This window comes from Dipodomys ordii, unplaced genomic scaffold, assembly GCF_000151885.1.
Source record: "Dipodomys ordii isolate 6190 unplaced genomic scaffold, Dord_2.0 Scaffold46, whole genome shotgun sequence".
Lineage (NCBI taxonomy): Eukaryota > Metazoa > Chordata > Mammalia > Rodentia > Heteromyidae > Dipodomys > Dipodomys ordii.
This window is the reverse complement of record NW_012267262.1, coordinates 9,887,559-9,913,609: the sequence shown is the minus strand read 5'-3', so window position 1 is coordinate 9,913,609 and position 26,051 is coordinate 9,887,559. Positions and strand designations below refer to the sequence as shown.

At 35.4% G+C, this 26,051-nt stretch overlaps 2 protein-coding genes across 4 annotated transcripts in view; one reads left to right on the top strand and one right to left on the bottom strand.

Annotated features, from left to right (window-relative positions):
- The window catches only part of Immp1l (inner mitochondrial membrane peptidase subunit 1), a 54,394-nt gene that overhangs the window by 20,847 nt on the left and 7,496 nt on the right, over positions 1–26,051 (top strand). For 2 of the 3 annotated variants that reach the window (XM_013019653.1, XM_013019652.1), the window contains exons 3-5: positions 14,911–15,044; positions 17,262–17,350; positions 19,269–19,395. In XM_013019653.1, the coding sequence (XP_012875107.1) occupies positions 14,940–15,044; positions 17,262–17,350; positions 19,269–19,395 (321 nt within the window). In that variant the 5' untranslated portion in view covers positions 14,911–14,939. Of the gene's footprint in view, positions 1–833; positions 1,092–14,910; positions 15,045–17,261; positions 17,351–19,268; positions 19,396–26,051 lie in introns of all 3 variants that reach the window. The other variant, XM_013019654.1, reaches the window with a different exon arrangement.
- Dnajc24 (DnaJ (Hsp40) homolog, subfamily C, member 24) overlaps positions 11,595–26,051 on the bottom strand; it is a 61,334-nt gene continuing 46,877 nt past the window's right edge. The window contains exon 5 of the mRNA XM_013019656.1: positions 11,595–11,829. Coding sequence (XP_012875110.1) covers positions 11,807–11,829 — 23 coding nt within the window. The 3' untranslated portion in view covers positions 11,595–11,806. The remainder of the gene's footprint in view (positions 11,830–26,051) is intronic.

Below are 26,051 nucleotides of genomic sequence, written 5' to 3'. Positions count from 1 at the left end.
TTGACTGGTCCTTTTGACTTCTTCATTTAAAATGTTGTCACCAATTGTTAAACTCCTCTTTAAACAATACCTAGAGTTTCTTAGAGATGATAAATCCATCCATTGATTTCCTAATTTTATTATGTACACAGTCAATTGTAATCCAAGATTACAGCAAACAAGATGTTAATTTCTAGACATAATCTATGTACATTTCAATTACAGAGCATGATTGTTACAGAAGCACAGAATAAAAAGGAATAACATTTGTGCTATCCTCACAGGAGCTGTCAATAAAACATGTAATAGGGGATTTAGGAATCTGGAAATGGCCAACTAATTTATGTGAATCTATTTTATTTCAGCTAGAAAGACCAAGCTTTTTTTCGTCTGCGCTGCATATTGCACAGCACAGGCTGTCTATACAAAACCAGGCGGCTGCATATGGATAGTCCCTTGATATCATTCACTTGCTGTGTAATCTTATTATGCAAAGTTCTAATCTTCACCTAGAATGAATGCCTCTGGGTCAGAATATAGTCATATCAGGGTTTTTGAGGTCATGTTTTGTGATCCTTAGCTTATTCTTCTAAGTAGGGCTGGGATTTAAAGGGTATTCCCTAGACACTAGCGGAGATAGACAGCAGAACCTGCTGCCTTTTTGGAAGACAAGACCAACATGAGGTCCCTGGTAGGATTAAACTTGATTTGTAGCTGTAGGATTTTTTAACAGATGTATTATTGGACAGGGAATAGGGGGCCACCAGCACAGCAAAATTGAATCATGACTGGCATTCTCAGGGAGTTTGCTGCCTGCTAAAACAGCAGCTGCATGTGGATTTGACTTCTTTCAGGTGAAGCGACTTCCAGTCATTTGGAAAGGATGGGATGAAAAGGAACCTCGGTGATAATTTTGATGTCTGCAAGATTTAGTACCAGTGTAATGGGATTATCGGTAACACCTTCACTGCAGAAAAAGCCACCTGGCGCTGTAACTGGCAGCAACTGAGAACTAATCCTTTCCCATCTCTTGGATGTCATTCATGAAGCTCAAAGCGATTTCTGCCCTGCTAACTGTGATTAATTTTATAAACAACAACAACAAAAATCAGGTGATCAAGGCAAAGAATATACTAATTATTATTTATAATATGTAACCTTATTCTAAGCTACGTAGCTTAAGAATTATGAGACATGTGCAAACTAAACTATTTTTCAATATTTATTAGATTGTTCAAATAGAAAAGGTGATTAATGGTCTCACTTTTTTTCTAGTTGACAGATAAAGTGTTTGCTATTGGTAAAGATGCAGATTTGATTTTACATATAAATATAAATATATCTCTTAGATATAGGACAATTGTTGAAGTGTTCAAAATTTCTATAAGTATAGGAAACTGAAATTATTTGTTTGTCATATATTTTACCTACTTTTGGTTTCTTCAGTTGCTTCTTCTGAACCCTTTTTGCTTCATAAAACACTTAGCAACATAAAAATCTATTGACAGAATATTTTGATAATTAAGGCAATGTTAGCTTGAACTGCTGATAAAAGGGGTCTTTGTGAAAAGATATGATCTTTACATCAAATCTAACTATAGTAATTCCTAATACTTCATGATTTATTTGTAAAAACCAGTGATCCTCAATCAAGTTGTTTTTCCAGAACACGTTAAAGAAAAATGTTATTTTCTTTAGAATAACTGCATTAGTTATTTTAGCATTTTGTTTCATCCTAAAACTTTATCAAGTACTTTGTTTAGAGGTGTTAATTATTTTAATATTCTTCTCTTACACGATCCAGAATAAACGAGAGAAAATGAAGTGAAATTATCCCATCAGTCACCCAAACAGTATGCAACATAACTGCCAAGGCTAGAAAAGATAATTAGTGTTGTCAGTGTTATGATCCTAGAGTACTTAATTTAAAAATATTCATAGAATTTGATTTTATATTATGGTGCTTTTAGATTTAGTAATCATGTATTAAAATACATTATAAAGCCTCAGTCTGAATGTTTTAAAACTTTAAAACTTTTAACTGAATGTAGTTTACCAAAATATTTTTATAAAATTGTAGGAATAAAATGTAATCATCTGGATTTACATGATATACTAATGTACCCTTGGTATCTGTTTACATATAGGACCCTGTATTCACTATATAAAGCCTTCATTAAAAAATCAGCAAGCAGAATATAATAAATTATAGTAGAGCTATTTTTTTATTCCCATCAGATCTTTCTAGTAAACTTGTTACTCTTAAGGGTTTGGTTTAACTAGTTCTAAGCTATTGTAGTACAAAATGTATTTTCTTCATTTTTGCTACATTTTAAATGAATCAGCTTAACAATATTTCTACTAGATATTGTTGAATTAATTTATAAAGGATTTATTTAGCCTCGCATATTTTTACTATTTAAAAAGTAAATAAAATATTTGATCATTACTGAATGTTGTATTTTTATCATGATGAAATAAATGGATGGAAATCTTTTTCTTAGCCTCATGATTGTAATTATTTGTATTTCACGTCTAAAATATTTGTTTCTGCATAATTTCAATTTTTCCTAGCCAGATAGTTTATTGTTGTAGGATTATTTTCTAGAGTAATTAGTGATGGCATATAATTGTTTATCAAGCACCTTTCCTTTCAAAGCAAAATTTGTCCAGAAGCTTTTATTAAACATCCTCAGTGTTTATACTTTTTATATCTATTAAAAGTGGCTTCTGAGAGTCAGTGTTTTCCTTCATGTTAGGTATCATTCTTAATTTTTGTAAAATGCATTGATATTTCTTTTAGCAACTCCCAAATAAACCCTTTAACTAAATTCAAAATAAATATGTAAGGTCTTCTCAATGATGTATATACTTTTCCTATGGATGTAGGTTCTTTGGATTGAATGTTTTGTGGCTAACTTGGAAGAAATTTGACTCATCTTACAGTGGTAGAGACTAATTTTCAGAACAAATGATTACAATGAAGCCAAAAAGAGTTGAGGTATTTCTGGAAATGAATTGGAATATAAGAGAAATTAGGTTTTTTTTAAAGATAGAATCTCAGTGCAACAATATAGCAAAGTAAAAGTCAGAAATTTTTGAGTATTTAAGAGATGATAAACTTGTGGGTTTTTTCCCTAATTTTTATTGTAAAGGTGATGTAAAGGGAAGGGGTTACATTACATAAGTTGGGTAATGAGTGCATTTCTTTTTGAACAGTATCACCACTTCCCTCTTTTTCTCCCAGTTTTTTCCTCCTTACATCCCTTCCCCCAAATTGTATAGTTCATTTTCAGCATAGTGTCTAGTGAGTATCATTGCTGAATTAGTTCACCCTTTGTCAACTTGTGGGGTTTAGTTTTGTTTTATTTTTGGTAGTTTATAGACTTAGAATCTCTCTAAAGTGCTTGCATGACTTCAGATTGGCAACAGTGACAACTAGTCTATGATGATGCTAAATGATATTTCTTTTATTTGAAATAATATCCTTCTCTCTTGCCCATCTGACTTACATTGTGTGAACTAAATGGACTTTATAGGAATTAGGAGATTATTCGTAGATAAATGGTATTAATTTTGTTTTTTTTTTTTGGTTTCAAAGCTGGTATTTGCTTGTATTTAAAGGTTCAACTGCTAATGCTTTATAGAGTATTGATTTTTTAGATATGTAAAAGTAAACTTTAGAAAACAAAACTGGATTAATATAATACATTGAAATATTAGCATTATGAAATCAAATTGAAGAATTCATAGAATTGTTACAAGGGTGATATTTAGTTTAGAATAATGAATACTTATCTTTTTAAACTTTTGAAAACGTTGAGAGTGGTTCTATGATCTCAAAATTTAGCACAAAGAACTTCCTAGGGGTTCCTTCTGAGAATTTATTAAAACTGACTACTCACACAGATTCTCATTCATTAGCTCTGTGATGGGAATATGACAGTCAAGATTTTGAATTTTGGTTGATATTCAGTTAGGTTATTTCAATACTAGTTGGGTTTACAGCAGTGAATACTTAGATGTCATTGATTACCTGTAGGAAAGGAATAAAGAAGTTTCAAAAAATCTTCACAGATTATGAGGATCAGAGTGCCCTTAATTTTCAGTTCTGCAAAATAAAAAATAACCAGTGTACAATATTGCAGTAGATTTAACTAACATTTGTAGATTGGAACAATTCACAAGCAGCCCTGAAGTTGATTTTGAAGTGGCTGAAATTTGAATTACTTTGATGGAGTGTCTGCTATGTGAGAGCCAATTATTTATCTGATGAATACAGTATATTATTCATTATCTATATCTCAATGAGTCTTTGTTCTCTACTTGTCAAAATAACTTGCACTTAAGGTTTGAAATGGACATATGTTTTTAGTTGCTTCTTCTTTATCTTTATTGTGAAAGTATTTTGACTAAGTATTGTTGAATTTTAAAATCATAAAAATCTCAGTAATATTAAAGTCTACTTTTTCCTTGTCCGAAGAAGGTAGATGTAGCAAAGCTATCAGATTTTTTTGTGTTTTCTTCTTTTCCCCTCTACTGTTTTGTTCTCCTCTCTCTCCCTCCCCTTCTTCCTCTCTCTGTCTTTTATGGTACTGGTATTTGAATTCAGAGCTTTATACTTTCTAGATAGGGACTCTACCACAAGTTCTTGAACTCTTTTCCTTTATTTCAATTAAAAAATACTATTTGTTTGACTCTGGTGGTTCATGCCTGTAATTCTAGCTACAAAGGAGGCTGAGGTCTCAGAGTTCAAAGCCAACCCAGGTAGGAAAATCCTAGTCTTTTATCTTCAATTAATCACCAAAAAGCCAGATGTAGAAGTGTGACTTAAGTAGTAGAGCACCAGCCTTGATCAATAAAGCTAAGAGACAGCTCTTAGGCCCAGAGTTTTAAGTCCAAGTATGTGTAACTGCACACACACACACACACACACACACACACACACACACACACGTGTACATACATACATGCATGCATGCATACATGTCATATACATCAGTTTTTGCTTGTACTTTAAGATTTATACATATGCTGCATGCTGGTGGCTCACACCTGTAATCCTAGCTATTCAGGAGGCTGAGATCTGAGGATGTAGGTTCAAAGCTAGCACAGGCAGGAAAGTCCATGAGACTCTTGTCTCCAATAAACCACCAGAAAACCGGAATTGGTGCTGTGACTTAAGTGGTAGAGCGCTAGATTTGATCTAAAGAGCTGAGGGACAGCACCCAGGCCCAGAGTTCAAGCCCCATGACCAAAATAAATAAGTAAGTAAATAAATAAATAAGATGTATACAGTCCTATAATTGTGGTCTCAGTCATTTGAATTTTTTTTCATATTTTTAAAACAAAAGGTCTTTTCTTCTATGAGAATTCCAGACTTGAGCTGGCTATCTGTGGCTTAGGCTGGTAATCCTAGGTACTTGAGAGCTGAGAACAGTAAGCTTAAAGTTCAAGGGTAGAAAAGTTCACAAAAACTACTTTTCAAACAGTAGACAGGCATAGTGGTGTGCACCTTGCATCCCCAATAACTGGAATTGATAGGATTGTGGTTTCAGGCCAGCTCCAGCAGAAATATCCACAGGATTCCTTCTCAAGGAAGAATGCTGGAACACACTCCTGCCTGGCAAGTATATGGTACTGAGTTCAAACCCTAGTACTGCTCACCCTCCAAATTCCAGACCTGAATCTTCAGATGGACATTTTCTTCATAGTTTTGAGTAATCTAAAGTCACTCTAATTCTACTTAAATGGTTAGATCTAAACCAGGATCTTAGAATTTCCTATGCATGCCCAGAAACTTCCTTTGAAGGTTGGGGAAATCTTTAATATCTTTTTGACTTCTGACGTTTACTTTGCACAATCTTTTTTTTTTTTTACCATCAGTCCAACTTTTTCCATGTCATCCTTTGCTCCCAGATGCCTATATTTAATAGTTCTAAAATTTTCTTACATTTAAATTGAGAAGTAATATAGCATAGTGGTAGAATTTAGAGCCCAGCCGTTGCTCAGTTTTGTTATTTTTATTCTGGCCCTGTCTATAATAGATCTCTGTTTGTCATTTCCTTCTCTTCCTCCTCCTTCAATTTCTTCTCCTCCTCCTCCTTTTCCCGCTTCTCTTCTTTTTACTTTTATGGTATTATGGACTAAACTCAAGTTCTCAATCATTCTAGACAAGTGTTCTACCACTGATCCACCCCCATTTTCTAACTTTATGTTATAGAAAGAGATCTTTAACTTAGTTTAGCGGGGATACTGAGTCTAAGCCATCTCGGCCATGTGTTGGATAGGGAATTGGGTTTAACTGGACCATCTTGTCTTTATGGAGGAATAGAAAGTCCCACCTCCCAGGTGATGGGTGTGCCTGAATTCTTAGAGATAGGAGTGGGAACTTGGATGATAGGTCTGGACCTGTTAATCCTGTGCCTTGAATGAGTCTGGAGTTTCCTGTGACCCTGCCCCCTGACCTGACCCTATTTTAGGGTCAGACTGGCTCAGACGCTGTTACAGCAGGCCTCCTGTGCTGTGTCTCCTGGCTCCTGGCTCTCCTCTGATCACCGTGGCGTCCCACTCCAGCTCTCCACTGGGGTTGATCTGGGTCGTTGATATTGTTCTTTTGCTCCTTCTTTCCTCTTCTGCTCTCATGGCTCAGTTTTAGAAGACTGTTAAGTGTATTCGTGGGGCTGCAGGTCTTTGTGATAGGAGTCTATCTACAGATGCCAGCTTTCTAATAAACACTCCCATTTTGACCTCTCAAAATATGGCTTCTCTAGCTGGTGCCAGTGGCTCACACTGTAATCCTAGCTACTCAGGAGGCTGAGATCTGAGGATCACGGTTCAAGCCTGGGCAGGAACGTCTGTGAGACTCTCATCTCCAATTAGTCACCAGAAGAACCAGAAGTGGTGCTGTGGTTCAAATGGTAGCGCACTAGTCTTGAGCTGAAGAGCTGAGGGACAGCGCGCCCAGGCCCAGAGTACAAGCCCCACAATGAAAAAAATGTGGCTACCTTACAATGGTGGAAAGATTATCTTGTTGAGATGGCAACCTTACTCCAGTATGTCAACATTACTTGGAATTTTATTGTATTTTAAGAAGAGCATCTTAAAATTTTTTTCTATACTACTTTTGCTATATTAAGTGATACAATCTTAATTTCAAACCTTTTTTCCCCCTAGTTTTCTATTATCTTTTGAAAATATAGGTTTTGCTTTAATGCAGTTGTTTCTTTTTTTTTGGGGGGGGTCCGTTCGTGGGGCCTGAACTCTGGGCCTGGGCGCTGTCCCTCAGCTCTTCAGCTCAAGGCTAGCGCTCTACCACTTGAGCCACAACACCACTTCCCGCTTTTTTTTTGCTTATGTGATGCTGAGGAATTGAACCCAGGGCCTCAGGCATGCAAGGCAAGCGCTCTACCACTGAGCCACCTTCCCAGCCCTGCAGTTGTTTCTTTATGCTGATGATTACTTTTTTTTGTTTGTGCTGGTACTGGGCCTTGAACTCAAGGCCTTTGGGTCTCTCTGCTTTTTCACTCAAGGGCTTGAGCTATACCTTCACTTCTGGCATTTTTGTGAGTTAATTGTATTAGATGGCTGTGCGATATTCTGTACTGCATGTCTAGGAAATAGTTATGAACCATTTACCTGAAATTTGTCTTTAAAAAAATTAATGTAATAGGGATTAAAAGGTGAGGAATCCAGTTTCTTTGGTAATATAAGAATGTTGAGGGCTAGGAAGGTGGCTCAGTGGTAGAGTGCTTGCCTTGCATGCCTGAGGCCCTGGGTTTGACTCCTCAGCACCACATAAGCAAAAAGAAAAAAGCTGGAAGTGGCACTGTGGCTCAAGTGGTAGAGTGCTAGCCTTGAGCTGAAGAGCTGAGGGACAGCGCCCAGGCCCAGAGTTCAAGCCCCACGACCGGACTCCCCCCCCCCAAGAAAAAAGAATGTTGATGCCCAAGTTTCCCTATTTTTCCCAGTACACACAAAGATAAGACTGTTACACAGCACGCAGTAGTAAATGAGTAGAGAAGCAAGCTGCTCAAGGCCAGCGCCTTGGCCACTTTGAGAATGTATATCATTGACTCTCACGTGTTACTCTGCTTTAGAATCATGGAGGACACAGATTGTTGATCCACCTTGTAATGCAGGTTGCTGAGCAATATTGCCAAAGTTTATGATACTATAAATTTTTGGTTTGGTCCAGTAATTTATATTTTCATTGCCAGTTGGTGCCATTGCTACATCTCTGGGGGCACATTTTGATAATTTCTGGTTTGTACCTTGGTGTGATCCTCCAAAGATAAGCATGTCCTAATGCCTATCCTGTGGAAAGGTAAAAGGGACTTTGCAGATATGTTTAATTAAGGACTTCGATCATATAGGTTAGTGCTTTATAATTATCAATGTCCTTAAAAGTAGAAAAAATTGGCAGGAGAGTTAGAGTTGTGACCATTGAGTAATGGTTGGAGAGAAGCAAGGCTTTGAGGTTAAAGGAAAAGGGACCATTAACTGGGAATGCTTGAGGCTTCTAGGGGCCAGAAACGGAAAGAAAACAGATTCTTACCTAAAGCCTCCAGAAAGGAATGAAAGCGTTGCCCAGTGAGACTCATTGTTATAATGGGTCAACCTGTATCCTCATTTAAGCATTTTGTTTTTTCCCTTCCCCTCCCTGAATTAGAGAAGTGTATATACAAGATGCAGAGCACTGACATCAAATACAGGGTTATACCATAGGGGAGGAACATACAAAGAAACAAACAAAAAAAATCACATGGTACATTATAGATATGTTAGAAAGTTAAAGTTTTTTAATCCATTTTGTCTGTGGGGTTAATGCTTTTTGTGTCCCTTTTAAGAAATATGAACCTTAACTCCCAAATTATTAATGAAAATAGTATTTCTTTTTTACCTTTTGTGTATTGACTTAAGCTCTTATTTTTTAGTTCTTAGTCTTTATTTTTCTATAAACTTTATTACATTAGCATTTGTGTTTATGTTTAATCCATCTCAAATTAACTTCTGTTTTTGGCATTGCTGGGATGAAAGCCAGTGCTTTGCATGTGCTAAGCAAATGAGCTACAACCCCAGCCTCCCATTAATTTTTGTATATGTTGAGTATTAGGTTTTTAAAAAGAGGTAGCCGAGTAAGAACTGCAGCACTCACGTGGTATTCAGGTAAGGGGTAGGTTTATTCAGTAGACCTGCTGGGACCAGGCAAGGTTGGCTCTCCACGTGGCTGGGAAAGGCCTAGGAAAGAGAGAGAGCTGGGAAAGAGAGAGAGGAAAGAGAGAGAAAAGAGCAGAGAGAGCTAGAAAAGAGCAGCCAGAGAGCAGAGAGAGCTAGAATAGAGCAGTGAGAGAGGCCTCTGAGCCTGGGCTAGGCCTTATGTAGGGTATGGGCGGAGAAAGGTGTGGCCACATCAAATTCAGATGTGACCTCAGCTGATGCAGATGTGACCTCTTCCAGGTGTCCCAATTGCCTAGGTAACGCAGGTACTGGGTGGAGACTTTGGTGCGAGGAGGGTGGAGTCTGCTGGCCATCCAGGAGCAGACCTTACATTGAGGGCATGGGTCATGGTTATTTTTTGTTTTTCCTTGTGACACTGGAAATTGGGCTCAACATCTCATTTGTTAAGGAGGTGCTCTATTACATAAGCCACATAGCCCCCCAGTTTGTGTTGTCTTTTTTCTTTTAAACATGTCTAGTTCCTGCAAAGGTCATCCTTTCCCATTGAATTTTACTAAAGCTTTTGTTATAAAATCAGATAGCCATCAGTATGTCGGCCTAGATTCTTTACTATACTGTTTGTATAGATTACCCCTAATACAATGTTGTCTTGATTACTGTGATTTTATCATGAATCTTGATGTCTGAAATATGAAAAGACAGTAGTCCACATAAGTTTGTATAATGATTAAGTCATGCACCACTTAATGAGATTTGAGAATTCTGTAAGCTCTACAATCAGAAAAATAGTATCTTTCCATTTGTCTTAGTCTCCTTTATTTTTTCATATGTACTACATAGTTCCTTAGATTTTTTATTTTAAGTATTTGGTATTTGGGTGTGATTTTAAATGTAAAAAGTATATGGAAACTTTTTATTTTATAAAAAGCTTTTCCTAGTATGTAAAGTCGAGTTACATTATTTTGGTCAATTAATGTTTGTGCATCAAGACACATTGATAATTAATGCATTCATTATTTTCTTGTGTAGAAAAGTTATTACTTGTTAATGATTATCAATTCATCCTTTCCAGTTTTTGTATCTTATTTTTAGTGTATTGTCCTAGGACCTAAGATGTCATTTCACATTAAGTCAGATATGATCGCTAGAGTTTTGTTGGTGTTGAATTGCCTATTTATACACACACACACACACACACACACACACACACACACACACACAGCCCTTAACAGGTTAAGAAAGCTTCCTTCTATTCCCAGATTTATCATGAATAGATATGAAATATTACGATGCTTTTTCTACAGCACTTGAGTTGATCACATGGTTTTTCTTTTTTTTTATTAAATATAATGCCAACTTTACATGTTAGGAATGAGTCTATATATTTATGATATTTTTATATGTTATTGGATTCAATTTGTTCTTTGTTTTAAGATATTTGGTCTGTTGATAAGAGATTTATTGCTTTGAATTCACCTTTCCTATATTATTTCTTTTTTTTTTTTGTGAGAATGCCATACAGAGGAGTTACAATTACATGGGCAAGATAACTAGTACATTTCTTATCAAGCATTGTTGCCTCCTCTTTGTTTCCCCTTCCCATCCCTTCCCATATTCCCCCCTCCCCCCACCTGATCCTCCCCCCACCCCCCATCCTATATTATTTCTTGGTGAGTTTTAGTATCGAAGTTATGGTGGCCATGTAAAAACTGGATAGGAAATATCACTTTATTTTATTTTCAGTGAGTTTATGATTGATGTTGTTTCATCTTTAAATGTTTAAAGGAATTTTATCACTGACACTATCTGAATCTGAAACTTTTTTGTGTTGAGAACAGTTTTAGTCATAGGTTAAATTTCTGCCAGTAAGCTATGTCAATTATTTTGTCAATATTGATAAAGTCTCTATTGAGACTCCTGTATAAACTCTGATACCAATAATTGGTTCAATTTTAAATTTATATTTAAATTGGACTTTTATTAAATTATTTAATTACAATAATCACTAGTTTTAAAAATGCTTCAGTAGTATACACCTAATGAAGGAGGAATTATTTAATTTTTTAATATTACTTGCTTGATAGTATTTGTGAAAGACAGTTTATTCACACAAAACTTCTAATAGTAGATTTATGAGTCATGTATGTATGTGTGTTTTCCAAAACAAATTGGTTTACTTCTCTGGTGGACACTAACTAGCTATCCTATAATTCAGTATACTTCTGATTCTACCTGGGATTGGGTTTCTGTACCATAATGGGCCCAGTCTTAAGAGACTGGACCACTTTGGATGCCAGTTGTACACAAGATTCCATGTACTTCTGATTGAGAGAATATAAATGAGGGTTCCCATTACCTTCCCCCAGGTTTAATAATTTGTAAGAATTACTCACTGAACTCACAAAAGTAATTTATAGACATTACCAGTTTGTCAGAAGATATTTTATTAAAAATACAGCTGCATAGACAGATGAAGATACATAGGGTAAGGGTCTTGAATACAGAACTTCTGTCTCCATGAAGCTGGGGTGTTATAATTCTTCTGATATATGGATAAGTGGATGATCTTGAAATTTTGTTGTCCAAAAGATTCTCCTCCCCTTTTTTTGAGACAGAATTTCACTGTGTTGTCCAGATAGCCTTGATTTCACCATCTTTTCATTTCAGCCTCTAGAGAGTTAGGATTACAGTTTGTGTTTTGTATAATTTTTAAAAAATTTTTATTGTCAAGGTGTGATGTACAGAGGGGCTACATAATAAGGTAATGAGTACATTTCTTGTTGAACTTGTTACCCCCTCTCTCATTTTTATCCCACTTTCTCTCTTTACCCCACTCCCCCCCCAAGTTGTATGGTTCACTTTCAACAAACATATTGTCTTGTGAGTATGGTTGTTGCCTTGGTTTACCCTTTGTCCCTTGTCTCACCATTTTCTTGTTCCCCTTCCCTTCCCTAATTCAGATAAATGTATATACAATACCCAGAGCACCAAAATCAAATACAGTGACAACAGGGGATAAACCTTAGGGGGAAAAACATAAAAAAGAAATCACTTAGAAATGCAAATCAAAACCACATTGAGGGGCTGGGAAGGTGGTTCAGTGGTAGAGTGCTTCTCTTACATGCATGAGGCTCTGGGTTTGATTTCTCAGCATCACATAAGCAGAAAAAATCCAGAAGTGGTGCTGTGGCTCAAGTGGTAGAGCACTAGCCTTGAGCTGAAGAGCTCAAGGACAGTGCCCAGGCCCAGAGCTCAGGCCCCATGACCAACAACAACAAAAAAAAACCCAAAAAACAAAAAAACATATTGAGATTCCATCTCACCCCGGTTAGAATGGCCATTATCAAGAAATCTAACATGCTGGAGGGACAGTGGCCAAAGGGAATACTACTACCCTGTTGGCAGGAGTGTAAACTTGTTCAGCCTATCTGGAAAGCAGTATGGAGATTCCTCAAGACTAAACATAGGATTCATCTATGTTCCAGCAATCCCACTCCAGGGAATTTACCCAAATGACCACAAACAAGGTCATACTAAAGCTACCAGCACAACCATGTATATTGCAGCAATATTTACCATAGCTAAGATATGGAGCCAACCCAGATGCCCCTCAGTAGATGAATGGATTAAGAAAATGTTATATGTAAAACGGAATTCTATGCTTCCACCAGAAAGAATGACACAACCCCATTTGTAAGGAAATGGGAAGACTTGGAAAAAAATCATATTAAGTGAAGTAAGCCAGACCCAAAGAAACATAAATCCCATAGTTTCTCTCATTTATAATAATTAGTATGTATATGTCTAGGATAGTCCTAGTAAATGAACAGAATAGCTCAATAGCTATCTATGTACATGTGACCATATAAGATAATGCTAAGTGAAATGACATGGAAACAAGGTTTTTTTATTTCTTTTAATGTTTTGTAGAATTTTAAATTTTGTTACTACACCTGACTACTCGAGTGTTTATAGAGCTTAATCTTTCCTGGAAGTGACAAATGAAGCTGAAAGTTTTGGGTTAGCAATCCCATCTTGAAACTATTTACAAGTCTCGCCGTCTCATTTTTTAGCATAAAGTTATTTCTGATTGGAAAACAATCCTGTTACTTGCTCAATTCCAAAATTTTTGAGAGCTATGTATCAAAATTGGAGACTATATATATATATATATATATATAGTATATATACCACAGACAGGAAGAACATTCCAGACATTGGAGTGTCCTTAGCCTTAATAAGTATTTGGTGAGCAAAGTTTACTTGAGGAAAAGACCAATATGATTGAGTAGTCAATTCACATAATAGCATCAGGGAAAATCAGGTTGGAATGGAATTAGAGGGAAGGCATGTATCAGAGATGTTTGAAGAAAGTCTTAAATAATCTTAGGATTGATCTGCTAAAAAGCTATTGAGGTTTTGGGAACAGGGTAGAATATGGAAGTCAGAATGATACAAGTTCTTCTTGCCAATTGAGTTACTTTATAGATTTCTAGATCATAGGCCCAATTCTCAAGTTCTAATATGACAGGTCTGTCATTCACCTGACTATGATAAGGAGATGAGTAATTGTGATGGGAAAAGACACAGTAACTACCCCCTTAATATTACTGATAATTATTGCTTTATTTTAGTGGTTTTAATAACATAGAATAGCTTAGGCCATTAATTGAGAAATGTTTTAAATGAAGTTATAAGGGTAAATTAAAAGGAAACATACCAGAAATATTTTAGATGAATTATATTAATATTTTAAATTAATACAGCTTTAAAGATGGTGCTTTATATGTATGTATGAAAAGAAAACAAATATTTTGAATTGTTTTAAGAAGGGGAATGGGGATGAGGAAGAGTGATAGAGGAGGTGAATATTATATTGTACCCCCCTTGTATAATCAATTTATGCTAATAAAATGATACCTTCTGCTATTTTATATATTTGTGTTGTCATTATTATCACAATAGCTGACAACTGATAGTAACTATTAATTTTTGACTATGACATGTTGAATTTGATTCTCAGAGCCATTGTATAGATTTTTCCATTTTAATGCTTGTTAAATAATTCATTGACTATCACACAATTAATAAATGAATCAATTTACAAGAGGCTGAGAATTGAGATTCAAGGCCAGCTGTGGCAAAAAGTTCAAGAGACCCCTTCTCAACAACATAAAAAAGCTAAGTTCAGTGGTATACACCTGTCATTCCTTCTACACAGGAAGTGTGAACAGGAATATTATGGTTGACCTAGAGGTCAACCTGGGAAAATATAAAGACCCTATTTGAAAAATAATGAAGGCAGAAGGTCTGGAGGGGGCGCAAGTGGTATAGTGCCTAGGGAACAGGAAGCCCTAAGTTCAAACAGCACAGTCCTGCCAAAACCAAAGAACCACCAGCTTAAAACTTGAATCCTTATTTACCTCTCTTAGTGACTTTTCCATATATTAATACCACATAAGAACTGATAATAGCAAGGACCAAATAAGAATAGCTTTCCTTAATTACCTGCCTTAGTTTCAGGAAGTAAGTTGTGGAAGGGGAAAGATAGTTCAGAAGTCTGTTATTTTGGAATGTTTTTCAGTGCCTATATTTTATCTCTTAAAATACCTTTAACAGAAAGAAAAAATAAGCTCTTGCTTTTCTGTAACAAACAGAACATTCTGAGTGATAGTGAAATATTTTACACATTTCTTAAGTATTTTTTTTTAAAAACTATTGATTATAAAACTTTTTGAAATTTACCATCAGGCCAATGGTAGCAGACTCAACATAGAACTATGCTTCGTGGTGTTCTGGGAAAAACCTTTCGACTTGTTGGCTATACTATTCAGTATGGCTGTATAGCCCATTGTGCTTTTGAATACGTTGGTGGTGTTGTAATGGTAAGTTTTTCACTCAAGAATCTTCATTTTTAAATATACTTCCTTAAAATTGAAGGATACTGTGTTTTTCCTTCAGTTTACTTGATGTTAGTATTTTAATGAACAAAGTGTGAAAATTAAACTAAATATTTAGACATGATAGAATGCACTGACACTGGCATAAAAATGTAAGAAAAATTAAGTAAATGTGTTCTGTATTTTGTTTCTAACCAGCAAACAAAAATCTCCTTTTAAATCCTCTTAATACACTAATAATAGTAGGTGTTACTATCTACTATTTTCTGGGTATTTCATTTATACGTATTAACTCATTTCGCCTTAAGGTAATTATTAGAAATTCATCATACAAGAGGAACCAAAAAGCTTACATTACTTGTTCCAGGTCCCACAGGATATGTAGGAGAGGTAGAATTGCAACACTTCTTTTTCTCTAATTTTTAAAACTCCTATTCCTAGCTACCGTATTTGTCATTAAAACATGTTTTTTCTGTTAACGTCAATATTAAAATGGTCCCTTCATGATCAACCAGTACCTGTTCTCTGTAGTAATATATCATGACTCTGTCAGCTTGGGTTGTTCAAATGTTTTGTCATGTAAGTGAAACAGTATTTGACTAACTTTCTAGCCAATAGTGATGTTATTATTGTTTATATTATGATTTTTATATTAGGTTTATCCTAATTAATTAATAGTCATATGACCTCAAGTTGCACTGGAGTAATGTAAATAAATATATTGAATAGAAACTCCTTACTAGTTACATTGATACCTTTAGAAATAGCAATCCTAAACTTGATTTCTGTTCTTTCTGCCTTAGTAGAACCATTTGAATGAAGCTTTTATTTTTAAGTAAATTATATATAGATAGTTGTTATATATACAGATAAATGTTTTTAGAATATATCCCATGCTGATATTTTTCAGTAGAAAATGTAAAATTTAGCCCTATCATCTGAATAAAACCATTCTCTTGGCAAGCAGCAGGATTATCAGTTTACTGCAAGAATAGTGTAATATTAATGCAGGGTAAATAGGTCTATAAGGTGAAGTGAAAATCATAAAAAGTAAAAATATTTTGAAAGCCAGACTTAGGGATTAAGAAGCTTAAAATCACTAAGGTCAACAAAAATTGAATATATACTCCAAATTCCTTTCATCACCCTCCCTTTTTTTGGGAGGAAGAGAGGGGGTCAGTCGTGGGCCTGAACTGTGGGCCTGGGCGCTGTCCCTCCGCTCTTCAGCTTGAGGCTAGCGCTCTACCACTTGAGCCACAGTGCCACTTCCAGCTTTTAATGCTTATGTGGTGCTGAAGTGAGGAATCAAACCCAGGGCCTCATGTATGCAAGGCAAGCACTCAACCACTGAGCTACCTTCCCAGAGCCACCCTCCCTTTCTTTAGATGATAGTTACAAGCTCTCTAGAGGAGTAATTTAATCAGTATAGAAGGCAATTGCTTAAATAGAGAAGAATGGCCAAAAATGTTACACCCATTATCTCCTGTATCTCCTCATTGCCTGGGAATTTAGCACTGTAATTATGGATTTCTAGGCTACATGGCCACTGTCTTGGTGAAGGTTCAGACTCAAATTACTCTGCTCAGATTGTATACCTGACACAGAGACTGGCATTTTGAGCCTCTATCTCCTCAATATCAGGGGTGTTTCACTCTCTTTCACAAGATATTCTTCTGTCTTGTGTATTTCTTCCTGCTGACAGTGTTACTTAATAAACCACCATGCCATGGCACTTAGTGGTATTTCACAATTCCAAGAAAATGAACCATCTATTCAACAAATACTATTGAATATCATCTTACGCCAAGCACTGTTCTTCACATTAGATAGCTTGGAAACTAAGAGACAAGGTTCCTTTCTTATGGAACTTACATTCCATAGAATGTAAGTTATATGTTATATGTACATATATATATGTATGTATGTATATAGTAATTATATAAGACTCCAAAGTTTGGAGTCATATATAATGTTAGTTTGTTCATGTACTATGACATAACAGTAATACATATGTGTGATATATTTGTATTTCTAGACTTGGTAGCCACTCCAAAGTTAAACTTATCTGGGAAATGCCAGATTGTGGATGATTTCCCAAGCTTAAGAACATTGGTTGCTTTACTTTCTTTTAAATATGAACAAATTACTTCTGTTAAATTTAAAAAGCTTTCTAAACTCAATTACAAAATTATTTCTTTTCAGTGTTCTGGACCATCAATGGAGCCTACAATTCATAATTCAGATATTGTCTTTGCAGAAAATCTTAGTCGACATTTTTATGGTATCCAAAGGTAAATTTCTTTGATAAATATTCTAAATGTATAATGAAAATATACATTCCTCCAATTTCTTAACTTTACACTTTTTAAAACATTTTTTTAATTGTGAAAATACCATACAGAGGGGTTACAATTACATGGGCAAGGTAATGAGTACATTTCTTATCAAGCATTGTTACCTCCTCCTTTGTTTCCCCTTTCTATCCCTTCCTGTCTTCCCCCCCCACCCTACTACCTCCCCCCTTTTGAGGCTGAGGTTTGAGGATATCATGAACCCAGCCCTGGCAGACAAATATGAAAGCCTCTTACTTCCAATTAACCAGTAAAATGCTAGAAGTAAAACTCTGGCTCAAGTGGTAGAGTGCCAGCCTTCAGCGAAAAAAGTGCAAAGCTATGAGTTCAAACCCCAGTATCCTACCCTAAGAGAAAAAAAAGTAACTGAAAGTTCACTGGATAGGAAAGTGAATTAGTTATTGCACTAACACTATGGTTGCAAACATGTTTAGTTGTTTGTTCCCCGGGCAACTTAAGTTTTTTAAGTGCGTAAGTTCTTTAAGTGCAGAATTTAACTTTTTCACTCCACTGACATAATTCTAGTTGGGCACAGAGAAACTTTGCATGTAAGGCAAGCACTCTGTCAGTGAGTTACATCCTTACCCCTGGGGGTTTTGAGATAGCATCCCACTGTGTTGCCCAGGTTATCCTGAAACTTGTGATCTACCAAGGATTGAGATTACAAATTATGTGCCATCATGCCTGGCTTTTCTTCCACTTTTAATTACCATGTGGTTGTTCCATGAACCATGCCTTCTATATGTAGTAAGACATACACTGGTTTTGCACGATAGATACTATTTTTATAGTATGTTTGCCCAGCTCTTCATGTTTATTTGGTGTGTCTTTTAATTTTTCTCTCAAATATAAGTTCTTTAGACAATACTATAAATCACTATAAATTATATTAATTGCATAATTATGTAAGTTACATAAGTTATTTACTGTTACACTTAATTTCTGAGCTTTGGGGATACATGGTGTCCTCTACCCTTCCCTCTTTTTTTTTTTTTAAGTCTGTTGTGGGGCTGAACCTGAGCTCTTTTGCTAAAGGCTAACACTCCACCACTTTGAGCCACAGCTCTACTTTACTTCCAGTATTTGAGTGGTTAATTGGAGATAAAAGTCTCATGGGGGCTTTTTTGCCCAGGATGGCTTCCAACTGGGATGATCAGCTCACCCTCCAGAGCAGCTCGGATTATAGGCATGAATTACAGGTGCCTGCTCCACTTTCTTCCTCTTCCCTTTCATTTTGCCAATACTAGAGTTTAAACTCAAGGGCTCACACTTGTTTGGTCCTTTATTTCACAGCTGGCACTCTTACAACTTCAGTCATGCCTCAATTTCTTTTTCTTCACTGGTTATTTGGGGACAAATGTCTCACAGATTTAGATTTGTCTGCTGGGACTGGCTCTGAGTCTTAGTTATCAGCCTCCCGAGTAGCTAGGATTATAGGTGTCAGCTACTAGTGCCTGGCTTATGTTTATGCTTCTTAGTGATGGAGTCAATCAGCACTGGGCAGTTAAAATCTCCTTAATTTGGTGGGATTTACATGGGATTTTTTCCCATAGTTTTGATCTGAAAATCTGAGTGTAATAGCAATCAATGGAAGGTGTGGTTCAAGAGAAATAGTTTTCATAGAATTATTAGAAAATTTAGAATCTTCATAAGTTATAAATGATTGTAGATGGCTTTTCCATTTTCTCTTCGGATTCTGAACCATTTAGAAAGTTTCTCAAAGCTGGGGAATGCATAAGAGGGTAAGTAGATATGAAGATATTTACATTACTTTATAAATATTTAAAGCAGTTCCATGCATATAGTTATGCCTAATAAGTAAAACTGATAGTTCTTTGATTTTTTTTCTCCCCCTCAGAGGTGACATTGTGATTGCAAAAAGTCCAAGTGATCCAAAGTCAAACATTTGTAAACGAGTAATTGGTCTGGAAGGAGACAAAATCATCACCACTAGTCCATCAGATTTCTTTAAAAACCACAGTTATGTAAGTATTCATTTTAATTATATTGTTCTTTGGTATCATAGTAGACTAACATTAACTGAATACTCAGAAAATGAAGCAGTTATTCATACCTTGAATATAAGAAAAAAAAAGTTATATTCCATGAAATTTAATTATACCAAGAACAATTTGGCTATTGTACTTCATAGATAGATAGATAGATAGATAGATTTATATCTGTCAGGCTAGATATAACTATACAAACATCTCAGTGATATATTTATAAGTGGATACTCAAAATTTGGGGCAAAAATTTGAAGAGAAATATTTGCAAGCTCTAAGTATCACAGGGAAAAAGAATTGCCACACATAAGTCATCAAGGTTTACCACCATAACATGACATCATCTTAATAGCCCCTGAACTGAAGTACCAAGAAAATCAGGTATAACTGTGGCTTAAGTGGTAGAATGCTAATCTTAAGCAAAAAAGTAGTTCAGGGATAGCAGCCAGGCCTTAGATTTAAGCCACCGGACTGTCACAGGACTGGCACCAAAATAACAACACAACAAAAATAAAACACCCGCCCCCAAAAAAACAACCAGGGAGAGAGAAAATATCCAACATACCTGAATTGAGAATATCCAATGATATATTTAACTAATGCTTCTCACATCTGTCAAGGTTGCTGAGCATTGTGGTGCACACCTGTAATCCCTAGTATTCTGAACCCAAAATGAGAGTAACTCATGTCTGAAGGGTAGCCTTAAGTATAGGGCAAGACAGTATTTCTTAAAAAAAAAAAAAAAAATCCACAAAAAAACCCACATCTAAAACGCTGTGCCTAAAAGAAACAAAAAAGTCAAGCACATTCAAAGCAAGTGAAGACAGACACCTAAAGATAATCTAGATTGCTCATTTAGAAAGGTTTTAGTAGACAAAGTGGCAGTATCAAGTAAATTCCATAGGTTAGTTTCTTTAGAATCTTAAAAAAAAAAGTTGTAGACTAGAAATTATGGTTGAGGCTTCTAAATAGGCAGCAAAGGAGTACAAATAGATGTGCTATGTTCGCTCCTTTCACCAAGCACATGGCTTCTGTGATAGAAGTAGGAGGGGCATACCTTTGTTTATTCAGCATATTGTTTGCTTTCATAATTGTAGCTTCATTTCTTTATTTTAAAATTGTGTTGCTATCAAATTATTAACTTGTATGTTAACCATTACCTCTTTATTCCTAATGTAAACAAATTATTGAAGTTAAATTGTATTCATCTTGTAAATTCATTTTGAATTGTGATAGCCTGATTGGCCTATAAGTAAGTTTGATCAAGAAGGGTATTAAATTTACCATCCATAATATAATGCAGTAGAGGGGTGTAAATGTTTTATGACATTTATTACTACAATTGTAAGCAAATTGTTATTTGATGGTAATTATGTTGAAGATGCTAGTACGGTTGCAGGTAATGTTTTTCTACCATGCCTTTCATGATGAATGCTGTATCTTTTGTTGGAGTTTGCTATAGGATTTTGCCTTCATATAACTCTTCTCATGAGAGTCTAGTTACTTCTAAGCTGCTTTAACAATTTACATTAGATAAGTAGTGTAGTCAGCAAAATAGACCGTAGCATCTTCTATTTATGTATTTAAGTTTTTCAATTTATTTAAGCTATGTTAATTTCATTGTAAGCGTTTTAGAGTAGGTAAATCAAGACAAATGGGTCTAAAGTCTGTTAAGTAATCAGAAGGTAAGTAGGAGACTGCAAAATCTAAGTTTTTTGAGTATTTTTTAAGAAAATTGTACGTGAAATTTTTATACATTTAATAGATGGGCAAATTAGAGAACTCCATCATTCCAGGTATATTCCATGCACCTTGTTTTGGTGTAAATGTGGGATATGTACTTGAAATAATGTTGTTCAACTCAATGTAATTGAGTAACTGTTGAAACTTTGCAAGAGTTAACTTTTTTAATAGTAGGAAAACTAATAATAAAAACTAAGCTTGGGGCTGGGAAGATGGTTCAGTGGTAGAGCGCTTGCCTTGCATGCCCAAGGCCCTGGGTTCGATTCCTCAGCACCATATAAGAAAAAAGCTGGAAGTGGCACTGTGGCTCAAGTGGTAGAGCGCTAGCCTTGAGCTGAAGAGCTGAGGGACAGCGCCCAGGTCCAGAGTTCAGGCCCCACAACCGGACCAAAAAAAAACTAAGCTTAAGTAAATCACCATTTTCAAACTATGAAAGTTGGGCTTCAAATACCAGTAGCCTGGCTCTTGAATGTATGTTCCTCATAAGGCCACTTCTGCTTCTCTCAGATTCTGAGAGAATAACACTTACTTTAAAAAGAAAGGGAACCATTTTGGATTAGCAACAGTATTGGTTTTGAAAGAGAGGCCAGTGTTTTTGAGGGCTTCCCCTTGCCAATTTTTCTAGTCTGGGCTATTCAAACCATAAGAATTATGCAGGTACAGAACCACTTTAGTAAATGTGCTCCATTAATCAAGGTGATTTAAAACAAAAATTCATCCAAGTGGAGTGTATTCTGGAAAGATACCTAAACTATTTGCAAAGTCTCTCCTCTAGAGTGTTCTTTTTTTCAGCCATCTCAGAAGTACACTGGTGCTGTATTTTATGAAGTGGATTATTTACCTCTGTACCGTTTTAGAAAAAATAGTTATTTATAAAATGAAGACATTACTGTGCATATTTTGATTGAACTTAATGGTGAAGATGAAGGATATGAAATGTTTTGAGTTTCATGCTTATTTTTTAATGTAACTACTTCAGAAAGCAAAACACCAAAATTGTTGGAGATTTGACCATAGAGTTTAGCATATGAAAGAAATAGCATTGTTTCTAAGCTGGCAAAAAGAAATAAAGAATATAAACAGATCATTGGTTAAGTGATGTGGAATCATTTTATTCATTGCAGAGTTCAAAAAGTCTGTGTGGCAAGCAACACTTAGGAAGTAGATTTATTATTTACATTATGTACTTGGAAACTAATCAAAGTGCTGCTGTTTAGGTTTTGCTGATTTTTATGTTATTCAAGCCAGTAACTGTTTTCTTGGGCTATAGGCTGAGCAGTGACTACTAGAATAGGAATTAAATTTCTGACTCTCAAAAGAAACAAAATCATCTCAGACATCTGGGATATCTTACCTTTCAGGAATTTCTGAAAGTTTGCTGGTTGAAGCTGCCACTCATCAAAAAATAATTTTTTTTAAAGTAGGAACATTTAACAAGTAAGGAAATAAAATGAATTGATATTTTCCTATAGGCTTGCATAGTAAGAAAAACTACAACGTAAAACCTTGATTGACTGACTGACTGGCAATATTGGGGTTTTAACTGGCACCATGGCATTTTCTAAGTCAGGCACTTACCCCCTTGAGCCGTGCCTCCAGTCCATTTAATTTAGTATTATTCCCTAGAGAATATGGGACCAGAACTCACAAAGTACAGTAACATTTTCAAATGAAGCTAGTGTAGACAAATAATAATCTTCATAATCTTTATGCAGATAATATGTGGTAGGCATTGCAGTATACTAGATTATCCCAGTAAACATGCAATAAAAGCTACAATCCAAACAAATGTGCCTCACAGCCTCTTGCAGAAGAGTTTTATATTTTTCTGATCCTATTCTGTGATTCGTAATCTCTCTTTGAACTCATTCTAGTTAGGCATTTGTTCCCACCACTTTATTGAAACAGTTTTTGTCAAAGTCCTCAGTGATTCTTGTTTTTCTCTCCAGTGTTAACATTTGGTCCTCATATATATATATATATATATATATATATATATATATATATATTTGGTAACAAATTATGCTCATATGATCTATGAAGTATCCATTATAGAAAATGAAACATTAATTACTTTTTTGTTAGTATTTGAACTGGGCTTCTTTTGGCAGTACTGAGCTTTGAATTTAGTGTCCCACCCTTGCTAGGTAGGTACTCTACTAAAGCCACCTGTTCAGCTTAGTTTTTCCTTTAATCTTTTTTTAGTTGTACAAGTGAGACTTCATTGTTACTGTATGTCCAGAACTAAAATTGTCTTCTTACCAAAACAGTCTTTTCATACTTCCCAATCATAGTAAAAGCAATTACATTCTTCTGCTTGTTCAGGCCTTGGGATTATCCTTTCTTCTATGCACATCAAATCTACACACTCAATATAGTCAGATTCAGCCCAGGTCTTACCATTGGTACTGTAACCATCCAGGTGCAACACAAGACAAGCTCTGGTTTGTTGTTGTTGTTGTTTTTGGTCGTGGGGCCTGAACCCTGGGCCTGGGCGCTGTCCCTCAGCTCTTCAGCTCAAGGTTAGCGCTCTACCATTTGAGCCACAGTGCCGCTTCTGGCTTTTGCTTCTTATGTGGTGCTGAGGAATTGCATGCAAGGCAAGCACTCTACCACTGAGCTACCTTCCCAGCCCTATTTCCCCCCCCACCCCAGTAATTTCCAAGTTATTTTTGCTTATACTCTTCCTACTCTTTTGCTTTTCTATACCAGATTTCAGCATTACAAATGAAAGATAAAATGGTCACCAAGTAATTAGTTTTCTACTAGGGGCAGGTGATATATAGTGTGTATATAGTATTTTATAAATTTTTCATTGTCAATTTTTAGCACATGTTAAAATCATTGATCTTATTGGCAGAAATGTAGGGAATAAGACACAACTTCACTTTTGAGAAAGAAATGGTGTTATCTGAACTTAAAATGCATATGACAATAATAAATTTACTTTAGAAAATATCTAAAGAAAACAAATTGACTACCTGCAAAATCGTCTCACTAGTTATACAGTCTTAGAAAATGGTCACTTTTTATAGTTAACACCAATAGTCCTTTTATATGTACTATGTGTTTAGGATACTCTTCAAATCCTTGGATATCCTAATGCTGTTTTGTGTTTGCTTAAGTGTCATTTACCTTAGCTAAAAGTCACAACCATCTGGTCCTCTATTACCACTTGTACTATAAACAGAAAGGTACTTCTGGGTAGGGAGAGGAACTATCAGATCGAAAGGGCTTGTTTATAATAAGCTGCTGATACACTAAATCCTTATGTCATTTAAATAGAAGAACTACCTAATAATGTCACTTATTACAGCTAGGGTATCTAAACGAGGGACATGGTTTTTGCAGACTATAGCGATAAAACCCTGTGCTACACATCCATTTCTCAGCAACGGCTTCCAGCATGATCAATCACAGCATACTGCTAATGCCTTGATTGCAGCTGATGTGGAGAAAACGTATTTACTCTTTGGTGGAGTGAAGTTCAATAAGGAGATGACAGAGATGATGTGACTTTTTCATCCTATAGTTAACCCAATTCTGAAGATAAATTTGACTTTCTTTTTACTAGTCTGAGGTGTTAATACTAAAGAATCATCTTTTAGACTCCTCCAATTTAAGCATTTTCTGATGTGTTCTCTGAACATTGCTAGAATAAGATGAGATTAGTTTAGTAAAATTCAGTTACTAAAAATTTTATTTTATAGTGATTTGTTTGAAAATATGTGTATGTATATATGAAGATCAACATTGGTACTTACAGAATATTCTAAAATGCATGTTGCTCACCTAGAAGTATTTTAATTGTGCAAAATTAGAATGCCAGTACTTCTGAAGTAAATCTGAGAAGCAAAAACTAATTAATTATAAATTATCTGTACTTTTTTTCTTTTTGGCCAGTCCTGGGCTTGGCAATGTAGCACTGTATTTTACAAACTTGCCAAAAGTAATTTCCTATGTATAGAATATGTAAGGGGGTAGATAGTGAAAGAAATAACAGTGAAAAGGAAAACATGATTCTTTTTTTTTGTGTGTCTGGCAACTAACATGATCAGATGTAGGTTTTGACAGATCACTGTATTATTAATGTGGACTAACAGTAATAGATCAGAGTGTCTGGGTAACAAGCTATGATGTAGTTGAGGTAATAACACTGATAGTGAAAAGTACAGATTACAGAAAGATTAAGGGAATATATAGAAATGGTTGTATGCTAGTAATACAGGAAACCAAAAGGCTTAAAATTAAAATCATGTTACTAGCGCTGGCAGCATGGGCAGATGGATCAAAAAAACCAGGATGTGGATATAGAAAGTGTGAGAAATAAGATACAATCAACTTTAGACAAGTTTAGGAATCCACTTATAAGCCTATCTGTACCTCAAAATTAATACAACAGCTCTTAAATATTTCATCAAGTGGCAAAACAAAAAAAACAAAACCAACCACTGTTCTCCCAAAGTGACATCTGGATATTTTACTATTCCAGTCCACAGCGTGTTTTCATGATCTCAGTCAAAACAGTGTTGTGATGCCTTCAGCCCTAGAACATCAATATTGTTTTTAAAGGTCTGCATCTACTGTCCTTGCATGATGCATGCTTACAAAATATTAAACTAGTATTCATCTGCTTATCTTGCAATTTTTTATTCACAAAGCTACATTTCATTCTAAATAATTTGTAGGGTTTGGAACATTAGAGTTGTGTTTTGATGAATAAAACACAAGTAGAATAAGAGTCTGTCAAAAAAGCAGGTAACAATGCTTTTAAATGCATTAGTAATAGCAAGAATAAAAAGATCTACATATTTAATTTTAATCATTTGTTTATGCTGGAGTATGGATCCACTGGTGACCTTCTATTTCTAATGCACTTCAGATTTATTTTT